The 13,208-nt window shown below is 40.2% G+C and overlaps 1 protein-coding gene across 2 annotated transcripts in view; it reads left to right on the top strand.

The window, feature by feature from the left end:
- KITLG (KIT ligand) overlaps positions 1–12,644 on the top strand; it is an 81,228-nt gene extending 68,584 nt beyond the window's left edge. For both annotated transcript variants that reach the window (XM_019802248.2, XM_019802245.2), the window contains 4 exons: positions 2,897–3,006; positions 3,707–3,774; positions 4,796–4,872; positions 11,855–12,644. In XM_019802248.2, coding sequence (XP_019657807.2) covers positions 2,897–3,006; positions 3,707–3,774; positions 4,796–4,835 — 218 coding nt within the window. In that variant the 3' untranslated portion in view covers positions 4,836–4,872; positions 11,855–12,644. The remainder of the gene's footprint in view (positions 1–2,896; positions 3,007–3,706; positions 3,775–4,795; positions 4,873–11,854) is intronic.
- The last annotated feature ends 564 nt before the right edge of the window (positions 12,645–13,208 follow it).

Genomic DNA, 13,208 nt, shown 5'->3' with positions numbered 1-13,208 from the left:
TGATATAATCCTTTTTCTGTCTCTGCAAGAGGGATGGCAGTATCACTGGAGAGAACCAAAGCCTGGCTATTAAGCTCTTTGCATTAATGAGAAATAACAAAAGCAAGGTAACCTTGATCCCTCAAGGAGGTGAAGCTCAGTTCCTCTGGTCGCTTCTCCCTCCCAGTCTTTACCAGGCCCCTCCCTCCCTCTCTCTTGCTGGTGGACTGCTGCAGTGTGTCAGTCAGAGTCTAGGACTTTGGGGCCATAGTCCTGGAGGTGGAACTTTTAAAGTGGTTAAAAAGTCACTACACTGGAAGAGTGAGGTGAGTTCTCTTTAGTTAGGTCTCTCGTCCAGCATGGATTTGTTTGGAACATCTTCTTTAGGGGCTGTTCTACCTGAGAAAGATTGTGAGCGGGGAATCCCCGAATATCGCACTCTAGTAAGCCACTTCTGCTCGTTGCTGGTCTTTCCTGTGGTCTGAATGGCTCAAGTGAAGATCTGGCTTTTGGAAAGAACAGGAAGAATATAGGGTGTTGGCTGCCTTGATTCCAGGGCATCTGGCTACCCATAGCCCCATCTTAGCTCATTAGTTTTCCATTGGAGTCTGGGGACAAAAATATCAATAGCTTCCTTTGTTCTCTCTTGTATACCTTCATGAGGGGACCCCTCTAGGAGGTCACCTGGTCAAATCCATCATAACCACAGAGCAGTCCCAATAGACGCTGTGGGCCATAGTGTTGCAGGATTTTTTTTCTCCAATGGTGCCCATGGTTCTTGGTCATGCCACTTTGAAGAATGAAGAGGTAGACCAGACACTGGTGGGCAGCAAAGCAAGCTTTACTGAGCGATAGCAAAATGATGGTACAAAGCTCCCAAGATGGGAGGGGACCCGAAGGGGTTGCCACTGGAGTTTCTAAGTCTAGGGGTTCTTATGGGCTTGTTGACAGGCTGTTTCAATTTGATGAACCCTTCCTGGGCCTGTCATCCAATCAGGTTTTTGTCACATGGGAAAGGGTGGAGAGTTCCTTCCAGGGCAGTGTAAAATCCTTTTAAGGATGGTTTCCTCTTGGGCCTGGAGGCCTTGTCCCTGCCTGCTTTCCAATTATCCTTCATCAGTAGCACAATGGCCATCAAGGAGAATTCATACTTGTTACTGGAATACAACCGCAAATAGCCAAGTTATGTACAGATAGTGATATTAAAATTCCTAAAATGGCAAGAATTGCTTATAATTCTGAATCCATTTTCTGAGAAAAAACACTTCTATAAATGGTAGTTAAATCCCAGACTAGTACACACAACCTTTGATATAACCCTTAAGATAGCTGTATTATTACAATAATAGTAGTACCACTTCAATTATACCAAATCCCATGTTGTAACTCTGGTTTATTTTGATGAGCGAGTTCATGTTGAATTCTACTTTAAAATGCCAAAACGTATTTCCCACGAGGCTATAGGATGGGGGGTGGGTCAGAAGCTAGGCTAGTCTAGTCTCAAGGAAGTGATTCATAGTTATATGAATGGAAGACCCCACCTCCCTCCCCATCACCCTTCCTTAAGTTTAAGGGGCACCCATGACTCACCCTCCACCCAACACACACACACACACACACACACACACAGACACACTTCCTATTAGAGCCCTTTGGAAATAGGAGTCCTGGAATTAGTGAATTTCCTGCTCCCAGTTTACAAATGGTGGGGAAATGGGCAATTCCTGTTCTCTCTGCAGTAGATAAGATTCGTTTCTTGCCTCTCAGGTTAAATCTGTAAGTTCATGTTCTCCCTGTAAATGTTTTATACACATACAGTGGTTTGGTTCTTTTGTATTATCTACTTTAGGTACTTCATATGTTAACTAGGTGACTATAGGCTGCTGACACAGTATCCCAAATATTGCAAAATATTATAGCCCAAAACAGTCACTTTACCTTGGATTAGTTTACATTTTGATCCTATAATTGCTGAAAATGTATAATTTCTAAATGTATTCCTTCATCAAAAGGATACTGAAGATTTTCAGTTCTTTTTGTACAGGTTGGCACATGTGTCTGTGTCTCTAACAAACAACCAGGTTGTTCCTTGTAAGGAGACAGAAGAGACCCTTGTGGTAGAGGTGTTTTAATTCATGAATTAACACGGAAGAGCTGAGCTAAGATCAAAAGGAGTCCCAAGTTAATCTCACATGTTTTTTCCCTCTCTCTCTCTCTCTCTCTCTCTCTGTCTCTCACTGTTACTTAGACTAAGCAGTGATAAAACACTGGTGCTTTCAGCCATTCTTTAGTGTATAATGGTCTCAATCTTTTCAACATAAAAGATCTAAGAAAATCAAACCTTTAGTCCTTAGCACAGAGTTGGGCACTCTCTGGCATCCAGTAGGTATACTGCAGGTGTGATGAGGAAACGCCATGACTCAAAGCATGAGGTACCTAAAAATACTCTAACCACTAAGTTCATTTAATGACTTATTATTTGCGGCAGGCTAAACAGCTTAATGCATACCGACCTTGATCCAAGTTGCAAAATGTCTTCTTTAAAATTTCTTGGCAAGGTGTGAAGAGTGAGAAAACAAAAAGGTTTCAGACGATAACGTCACAGAAAATGGATTTGCTTGATAGTATAAATCACTTTTAGGAATATGTCGTCTGCGTTCCATGTGTGTCAACATCAGCCACGTCGGATATCCTTCAGTGGGTTTTCTTTTATTTTTCAACTTACATATTTTGGAGATGACGAGGACTTGCATTGCTGTCCCAAAACAATACTCAGCAGAAAAATCAGTGTTTCAAATATTTTAAACAGAGCTAGATCAAGAGTGCGTTACAGAAACAGTTGGGAACAACCACGGCATAAGAGCAAAACCGCTAGCAGGAATACACTGTGTTCACCACTGTGCTGTTTTAATTACAGGGAAGGCCTCAAACCCCATTGGAGACTCCAACTTACAATGGGCAGCCATGGCATTGCCAGCTTTCTTCTCTCTTGTAATTGGGTTTGCTTTTGGAGCCTTATACTGGAAGGTAAGTGTTGCTATTCCTTTTTTTTTTTTCCTTGATTAAAACTTCATGAACTTTAGATATTTATTTGTGCATACTATATTTACATAAATGATTACCACACTGCCCTTTTCTGAGAAAAGGTCCTACCTTAACTTAGTCTCAACAGACTCTAAATCTTAAGGTTTTCCCCATATTCCTTTTCATGCTTAGGAGGCAACCCCTCCCACTGAAAATGCACACTTAAGAAATGGGAACTGGTTTTAAGAGCCTGCACTAAATATAAAAAGGAAGAAATATGCTGCAAATCATATGATGTGCTTAAGGCCAAATAGAAATGCCATTTGTATTATCTACCGTTTTGGATTTCTGTTCTTGCGTTCTCCTCTCACAGAGACCTATCTAAAATTTTTAAATGTGCTAAATCATTGTGATTCAACTTTTTGAAAAGTCTTTTGAATTTGATTACTATTTAAATCTTTCAGTTTCTCTATTACGTTTTCACTTCCAACCCCCTAAAAACGTTGAGTCGATAATACGGTGCATTTTTCATGGTTTTTTTTTTTTTTTGCAAAAGTATTTTACATGCTGCATGCTGAAAAAAAAAAAAAAACCCCGATATTGGAGTTATTGACATAAAATATAAAAGTAGAGACCATTAACCTCTTGAATATTATACCATTCATTGATATTTTTATAATATATACCCTTGTTCTTTTCCCAGAAGAAACAACCAAATCTCACAAGGACAGTTGAAAATATACAGATTAATGAAGAGGATAATGAAATAAGGTACTTTATTTTGCTAAATATGTGCATAAATAAGCTCGATGTTGCCATTTCACCTACCATGCATGTGCTCGGATGACTTTAAGAAGTTGTTTGCTCTCCATGGCAGCTCCCAATGCATGTCGATGGCCTTTATCCACATTTCCTACCTCTCACACTTGCTTCATTCCCACCTCTCCACTTACCTGTAGAAGACCTTCCCAGTGGTGTCTTCATGACCCATTTAAGGTATCAATAGTGGTCGTCTCAGCTCCATTTCTGTAAGCAGCAGCATCTTGCTTAGACGCCCAGTCACGGGGCTCTGGGGCAAGTCTGCATATTCCCCTTCATTTCCATGCTACCAGCAGGACATACAGATTCCTCCTGTGTCTCTTAGCTCTTTGGCAATTGTCGTTATCTTCATATCTTTATGGTGTCTTGGCTGAGCTGCCTCAGAATCTTGCTTTTCCTTCCCCCTTCTAAACTGTATCTTTGTCTCATTCTTCCTTAAACCCCCCCCACCCCGCGCCAGTGCATAAGGTTACTTCCTAGTCAGGATACTTGCAGTGACTTTCTCTTGCGTACTTGATATATTTGACTTCACTCTAGCTTTTGGAGCCCTTAACTTTTCTCAGTCTGTTTAGTATTTTCTCCAAAGCCAAACACAAAAATTGTTTTTAAGGTAACTTTCCATTTACTGTAGCTGATGCTGATCCCTTTTTACCTTACCCCATATTGCCTGAATACTAATATTTTGATACCTCCAGTTATAGTTACATTTGGCTTGTTACTACTTTCTCTTCTATCATGCTTTGTATATGCATTTGCAGAGAGAATTGTTACACTACTTAGGAAGACTATATGGAGGCAGATAAAGTCTTCCTTCTTCTCTTTAGTATTTCTTATGAAGGTAAGCTTTCCACTCAATTTTGCCATCTTTTATTACTGTATTTACAGAAGAACTGCCTTTTACAATGCCCAGATCATGGTGTACTTCAGAATTTCTGTCCTAAAGCAAATAAGCGTTTTTCTTATTGTTTTTCAGTATGTTGCAAGAAAAAGAGAGAGAGTTTCAAGAGGTGTAATTGTGGCTTATATCAACACTGTTACTTTCGTACCTTGGTAAGTTTTTAGAACTCAAGATGAAAGCTTTAACAAGAATTATACAGCATCTTTGATGCCAAAATTTAGAAAGAAAATTTATTAAGTCGACTATTAAACTGATGTATGTTAACTGAAGCTGTTACAGCGAATTAGATACGCACCATTCAGTTGTGTGTGTTCTGACATTTTGAAAGGCAAGCAGTGTTCGTGGTCCTGATTAGTGGTTTCATCTTGTATGGGAGGAAAACAAAAAATGAACAGGGGAGTGTTTACTATTTTGAGGCCAGAAAAAAATTAGACAAGGGGAAAGAACAAATTAGGACTCAAATAAAATGATAGAGGAAGAATAACTAAAACCCATTTCAGTTAGGTGTAACTACTGTAACAGAAGAAGTATCTTAATTGTTAGATGCTGAAAGAAGTGAATGCCAAAAATGTTTCCTTGTTATTTTAAGGAAAAAGAGAAAGGACCAAAATATCTTATAGATCAGGAGAAGAAAGTTGTCAAGGGAAAGCGCCACCTAACACATGAGTGGTAATAATTATGCCTCGTCACAGTCCGGAGCCCGGGATGTAGTAAACATAAACCAGAAGCAGATACCTGTTGTGATAGTGCGGGTCTGTGGAGGGCTAGGGGGAGAAGAGAGAGCAAGAAACCATGGCCAGGAGGCACTGATGCTCCCATTTCCTCTCCTGTCTACTTTCTCCGGGGTCAGTCTGCAGATGCCAGATTAGCGGGCTGGGGGAGGGGCCGGGGGCGAGCCCCTGGAGGGGCACTGACTTGATCCCGCATCAGTTCCTACTCTTCTCATTGCTATTTCTGTTCGTTTTGTTGCGGCCATGGGATCTGGAGCGCATTTATTAAATGGAACATGAATGCCCTCTCATCTTTCTAAGTCTTCAGTTCTCCCCTGCATTTCCCCACGGTCAGAAGATCATTTACTCTCCGGGGTTATGAGATAGTTGGTCTGTGGTGAGCTTTGCCTTTTCTTTATAGGTCACTATCCTTCCAGTTTCATTTTTGTCCCAGATTCAGAGATTTCTCTACAGATTGAACCGTCCCCAGGGAAGCTGGGTCAGAGAGCTTTTTAACTCCTCCAGGGGCTCACTTTGGTAGTTGGAAAACATTTTTCAACAGCCCCAGATACCATGATATAATAATTATGTCACATATTTCTCTAACACTTTAATCCCGCTGTTACATGGACTTCATTTAGGCCTTTAATCGTGCCCTTGATCGCCATATCCGAAGCATAAGTAGGACCTTTTTCCCCCCTGCCCACCATCTTTCCTTCTCTCTAAGCTCGTGTTTTCTGTCAAATAATGGATAGACCTTTCACTTGATACTTTTTATTTTCTGGAGCAATACTCTGCAAGTTGAAATCATAGGTTTCTGGGGAAAAATAATTTCTCTGCCCTTGACCCCCCACATGAGCCTTACTGTTGCTTCTCTGCCATTTCAGTTCCCTTAAGCTAGACATCCACAAACCACACATTACATGGTTAATTGAGTCTTAAAGTCTCAAGTAGTGTCCTGTTTGGTTTTGGACTGCACTGATCTCTGGGATCCTGTTTTGGCACACAGGTCTTTAATCATGTGGCTTTTAATAGTGGTATTTGTCCTGTGACATTTGGAAAATGGATTATGATGGGAAGCCCAGGGCACCTGTTTAGAAGGGAAAACAATTGCATTTTAAAGCAACCATAGGCAGCTCATGCGTGGTTATATGTAGTCCGGAAAAGGTCAAGGACAGGAACTGAGCCTGGCTGGTTCTTGCTGTGTCTCCTTCACAAGCAACTCGTGTGTGGTGCAGACTCTCTCTAAATGCTTGCTGAATGAGTGTGACAGAGCGAATAAACCCTGAATGAAAGGTTAACCCCTGGTAAGGAAGACAGTCCTTCTGAAGTAGGGTTTTTTCATTTGTTTGCAAGACGAGCAAGTGCTAGAGAGCCGCCGTGGAACACTGTGCTCAGAGGTAGCCGTGCTCTGCGGTGTACCTAAACGTGTAGAAAGAGGATAGATATCACAGGAAGTGTTTTTACCTCAATAAGTTTTTAAAAATCTTTAAGAAAGTGAAGTTGGGTTTATTTTTAGAGTGTGTGTGTGTGTGCGCGCGCACGCGCACGTAATTTGCTGAATTGGGTCAAGAGGAAAGTAAAATGTCCAAAGCAAGGGGAAAGAGAGTCCTGGGAAATGCCTATTTTTTCTCAAAATGTGAAATATTGTTCATATTTATGATGAATCAAACTAAGTTTAAAAAGGAGCCCTGCATTGTTTAGAAATAAATTCCTCACACATTATTGCGTAGTCACTGTGAAATGGATGAGTAATCTGAAGTGGCATTCTCCTTCATAAAGGATCTTACTCATCATGTCTGCAAAGCTCTCTCAAGACTCAGCTCAGATACCGCCTCCAAAAAGCTGACTTCCCAAATTTATGGCCCTCTAATTATATTTCATGTTACATTTCATATATCATGTAATACACATTAATAGGACTTCACAGTTACTTTTATAGATGTTTTGTGTCCTCTTCTAAACCATAAGCTCTTACAGAGCAGGGTTTGTTTCTGAATTTCATTTTGGAATCCCACCAAACTATATAGCTTATACTTCGTGCATGCACATGATGAATAAATATTTGTTAGAAATGAAGATGAGAATCTCAGAATTGCATTAATGGGAAAATAAAATTTATGAAAATAGAAACAAAAATAGACATGGGAAGGACAGGAGAAAGACAAAAGATCTAGCTCATTGTCATGAATCTACAGATCCCAAAGTCAAAACGTACCAGTATCATTTATAATAATTTACTGAGCACCCGTTGTGTAAAGCCTTTTGCTTGTCCCTATACCCACAGAGGTTTAAAACCTGCTGAGAGGGGCGCCTGGATGGCACAGCGGTTAAGCGTCTGCCTTCGGCTCAGGGCGTGATCCTGGGGTCCTGGGATCGAGCCCCACATCAGGCTCCTCCGCTGTGAGCCTGCTTCTTCCTCTCCCACTCCCCCTGCTTGTGTTCCCTCCTCTCGCTGGCTGTCTCTATCTCTGTTAAATAAATAAATAAAATCTTTAAAATAAAATAAAATAAAATAAAACCTGCTGAGAAACTTGAAGTATGGGTGCGATAAAGGAAAAGGTTTGGGAAAGCAGAATATGACATAAGAGAGGAAATTTGCCAAGAAATAAAACAGTAATAAAAAGTACTGAGATGGAAATGTAATGTGCAGTTGTTATTATATATTTTAAAAAGTAAATATAATTTGGATTATAGCCATTATTTTGGTGTACAAGGAAGGGGAAATTACAGGGAATGACTCAGATTTATGGCAGGTATTTCTCGCTGAAGTGTAAGTTTCACCAGCTAAAATAAATTAAGACAAATATTGGAATACTAGAATAGAAAATGGAATAGTTAGTTCTTCAAATGAAATAACCCGTAATTAGAAAATGAAGAGAGGAAGGGTTTGATATTTTAAAAGCAAGGGAAGAAGATGGAGGGATTATAAGGTAATGAGCTAGAAACAAAAGAAATTGGCTCTGACGATAATAGAGTCAGAAACTGATTGAATCAACGAGCTGATGCCAAGTATTCATAGGTGGCATCCCACAAGAATTTTTCATTTATTAGCTTGTGTGCAGCAGTTTGAGAAAGAAAAAGAGTATTTATAGGGAAATTTTGTTCTTCATTCTTCCCACAAATACGATTCCAGCACTCTAGCAGGTACATTGTTAGATGCAGAGCTCAGTATAACCTAGTTGTGTCCTCAAATTGCTTATAGCCTACAAAAGGAAAGGAGGCATATGCGTAATAACCTATTTTTAAAAGGAAACTAGAAGTTTATGAAGTTAAAAAAGCAATGAAAGGAGCTTACAAGGCAAATGCAATAAGAGATCAAAGGCAAGACCGCTGCTTCTAGTTGTACAGGGTGTGTCCTCGACTTAGGTGTTGTATGGACCTCCTGGGTCTATACCATGTACACCCGTATACAGTTGCCTTATCTGAAGGGAGAGAAATCACTAGCAACAGGAGAAAGGCTTTATCACAATGTAGGTGATGGAGGTGGCATATATACTGAGTCAGATTTTGGATGATTGGTAAAATTTTAATAGCAATAACGAAGGAGTAATCTGGATACTGCAGAGGGCATAAACTGAGTCAGGGAGGCCAAAATGCAGAGAGTGTGTTCAAGAGTCCATTTGTACAGTTGCACTCCCAGTGGAAGATCACACATGGGGCGTTAAAAGGCTGAGAAACAAGGGTGTGGCATCGGTTTGAAAAATTCCAAGTACAGGACATACACTGTTTTGAGTAACGTAAGGTGATGTTGGAGGGCTTAGAGAAGATGTGAATGACACAATCAAAGCCAAGGTTTAGGAAAGTAATGAGATGTTGGTGTGGCCAGACCAGATAGATGGGAGCAGTGAACTGGAGTCAGGGAGTTCCACGTAGGAGGCCAATCTTCCAAACAGATGAGAGAGAACGATGACCTGTACTAGGGTCAGGGCCATGGAAATAGGAAAGCATGAACCACTTTGGAGATATGCAGCAAAAGAATCCACACTTTCTGGTTACTTGTGGAATGTGAGGCTTGACATCACAGGTAGTACTCAAGGATGATTTGGAGTCTATGGGACTAACCATGTGGCAGCGCCATTAAAAGAAAATGAGGGAAGGAGCTGTTAAGGAAATACTGACCCATGGCCAAATATGTTAGACTGGAAATTCAAAGAACAGGCAGGGCTGGAAATAATAGATTTGGGATTTGGGAGTCAGCTACAAAGAATTTTAATTGAGACCTTGAGAGAAGGACTGCATCGTCACAGAGAAGGCCCAGTTTGGTTGACCGTAAATAGCATGAGTTTGTAGACACTGGGACAGCAATGACTACTGACACACCCCAGCGTGGTAAGTGTTGAAAATAATTCTTATTACAATTAGGCTGGTGGAGAGATTCACAAAAGAAACACAACCTGGACATTTCCTGTAGATCTGAGCTAAGACAGGGGATAATAGATTCTAGAGATGGAATATGGATGACCTTGAGTCAAGTTTGGTCATTTAGCACACACCAGGACTTGGTAAGATCTGTGACTCTTTACCAGATGCTTCCTAAGAATTTCCAGAGCTTCGGAGGATTTGCTTTTGATCTCTGTCTGTAGACACAATATAGAGGATAAGAAGGGATTAGACTTGGGTTCAGGCCTTGGCTCTGCAACTAGTTAAGCTGTATGTTCCTGGATGAGTCCATTGTCTTTGAACCCCTGGTTTTTCAAAGATAATAAGGGGATAATTGACTCACCCTGCTCATTTCATGAGGTTGTTGCTAGGATCCAGGGTATCATTATGAAAATTGTAGTTTTTGTTCTATGGGAAAACAACTGTCAAACCTTCATGTTTATTTTCTTTGCTAAGAGACCTGGGGACAAAACTAGAAATAGATTTCCAATCTTGCTTCTCTACTTAAGTTTAGAATTTTAAGCTATCCCTAGCTTTTAAAAAAATATATCCTTTTCCTTTTTTGTGTGTGTGATTCCTTTTTGCTTTTTTAATCAAGATTTATTTTAAAATATCTGCTATATATTTTTAATTTCTGAAGTTTCCTTAATGTTTCTTAATTTTTCTTTCAGGATTTAATTCTCCTTTCCCAGGTGCGGGTTCTCTAGTTTCTAGAGTTCTCTGTCTGGTAAATTGTCATGTCATACGGTTTTGAGTATATTCATTGAGAGAGACTGGAAAAAATACTGCACTTCTTATGCCTTATACTATGGAATTTTACACAATTTATATATAACCTCTGCATTGATCTCAAATATTTAAAAACAGATTCTGGGATTGATAAGGACAAAGAAAAAGAGTATTGAGTAGGGAAGAAAAAGCAACATACACATTTATTTAGGGGTTGTGACTGAAAAAAAGTTAAGGAAGTACAGATATTTGACTTGAAAGTTGAAAATCCTAAAGCCGAGTCCAAAACTCAGTGGATTAACACCAGCTCTGAAGAAATGAAACAATGTCTGGCTTTCCTGTTTCAACAAGTACAATAAGCTATGTTAGGCCAAATGATCCTCCCCAGAGGCTTTGTCAGGGTAAGGTGCCAGGATTTCTGTCTTTCTTTTCTTGCTGACAGTGGAAGCCATCTTGCTGCTGCTATTCGTCTGGTGGGAGAAGTGATGGCTCAAACCTGGCTAGGGGTCAAGACAGGGCTTTGCGCAGTGGCCAGAAGGCTGTTATTTGTTGGTGGTGATCAGCTTCTCCACTGGTTATCTCCTTCATGCTACCCTGTTTCTCTCTAGACACTGCCTTTGTCTTTCAAAGCCTCTCCCCTTACCACTTACCTGCCACCTTTTCATAGCCTGGTTAGAGAAATTCAAGGCTACAAGATAACCCTCTTACCACAAACGGAAACAATCTGTGGTATGCGAACGGGTGTGAAAGCCACGGGGATACCTTCATCCATTCTTGTGTTCAAGGAATATTTACTGAGTATCTCCTTTGTGTCAGGCACTGTTCTAGGTGTTGGAGTACACAGGTAAAAAAGAGAGACAAACGGAGCGCCTGGGTAGCTCAGTTAAGTGTTTGTCTTCCGCTTAGGTCATGATCCCGGGGTCGAGCCCCGAGTAGGGCTCTCTGCTCCGCCTGGTGTCTGCGTCTCCCTTTGCCCCTCCCCCTGCTCTCTGTCTCTAAATAAATAAAGTCTTTTTAAAAAAAAAGGTGGACAAATCTCTGTGTCCTCATGGAGCGTACATTCTAATGGGAGGAGAGACTCAAACAGTAAGATCATTTCAGATAATGTTAAATGTTACCAGGAAGATCAGAGAGAGTGACTAGTCACTGCATCTAGGGAAAGATTTGTGAAGTTCTTTTAGGCTGTGTAAGTGAAGCATTTATTTTAAGTCTATTACTCAATCTGAGTAATAAATTCATAAATTCAGCTATTGAGAATGAAAAGAAGGCAGAAAGCAGATACACCATAACCTCTCTTTTCTTTCCTCTCTAGGAGGGTGACAGTTCATGTTTGCTTCATAAATGAAGCAGCTTTAAACAAATTCATATTCTGTCTGGAGTGACAGACTGCATTTTTATCTGTTCTTGCTGCCCATGACTCTATATGGATGATTCACAAATTGGAACAAAGTGTTTTACTGTGAAACTGGCACTGAATTAATCATCTATAAAGAAGAACTTGCATGGAGCAGGACTCTATTTTAAGGACCTCGGGGACTTGTGGTCTCATTTAGAACTTGCAACTGATGTTGGGAGAGAAAGCATGTGTCCCAGACTGCATGCACCATCCTGCATGCCTCCGGAAGTGTCTAATTGCCGAAAAGCCACACAGCTTTATTTTCAGTTACAACCTGCAGTTTATAGTTATCTTCGTCTCTGCAAGTAGATTTCATCCTGAATAGTGGGGGGTAATAATTTTTCTCAGAGGGATCTAGAAAAAGTTTTAAAAACAATAGCATCAGCAACTCTACGTATAGAAAGCAGTGAGAACAGAATAATTGGAGTAGGCAACATGTCAGCCTTGTAGATGCTAATTAATGGTCTGGGTCTGATCTCCTTCTCTTCTCGACATAGACCTATATCCCACTAGACAAACGGACATGGTTAGCTGGATCTAACCATGCCTGGGAGCCAGAATTGAATTAGAACAGTGATGTCAACAACAAAATGAAAAACAACCTACTGAATGGGAGAAAATGATTACAAATTATATATCTGATAAGGGGCTAATATCTAATAAAATCTACGAAGAACTCATACAACTCAATAGAAAAAAATCTAAAAATGGGCAGAAGATCTGAATGGACATTTTTCCAAAGACGACCTACAGCTGGCCAACAGACACATGAAAAGGTGCTCAACATTAATCACCAGAGCAATGCAAATCAAAACCACAATGAGATATCCCCTCATTAGCTGTTAGAATGGCTATTATCAAAAAGGTGAAAATTAATAAGTATTGGTGAGGATGTGGAGAAAAGGGAACCCTTGTGCACTGTTGGTGGGAATGTACATTGGTGCAGGCACTAAGGAAAATTTTGAGTTTCCTCAAAAAAAATAGAACTGCCATATTATCCAGGAATTCTACTTTTGGGTATTTATCCAAGGAAAATGAAAACACTAATTCTAAAAGGTGTATAAACCCCTATGTTCTTTGCATTATTTACAGTAGCCAAGATATAGAAACGTGTCCATCAATGGATCAGTGGATGAAGGGGTGTGTGTGTATACACACACACACACACACACACACACACACACACTGGATTATCATTCAGCTCTAAAAATGAAATCTTGCCATTTGTGAAATGGATGGACCTTGAAGGCATTATGCTAAGTGAAATAAG

The sequence above is a fragment of the Ailuropoda melanoleuca genome, chromosome 15 (genome assembly GCF_002007445.2).
Source record: "Ailuropoda melanoleuca isolate Jingjing chromosome 15, ASM200744v2, whole genome shotgun sequence".
In the NCBI taxonomy this organism is placed as follows: domain Eukaryota; kingdom Metazoa; phylum Chordata; class Mammalia; order Carnivora; family Ursidae; genus Ailuropoda; species Ailuropoda melanoleuca.
Note: the sequence above shows the minus strand (reverse complement) of the source record. Positions and strands in the feature narration are given on the sequence as shown.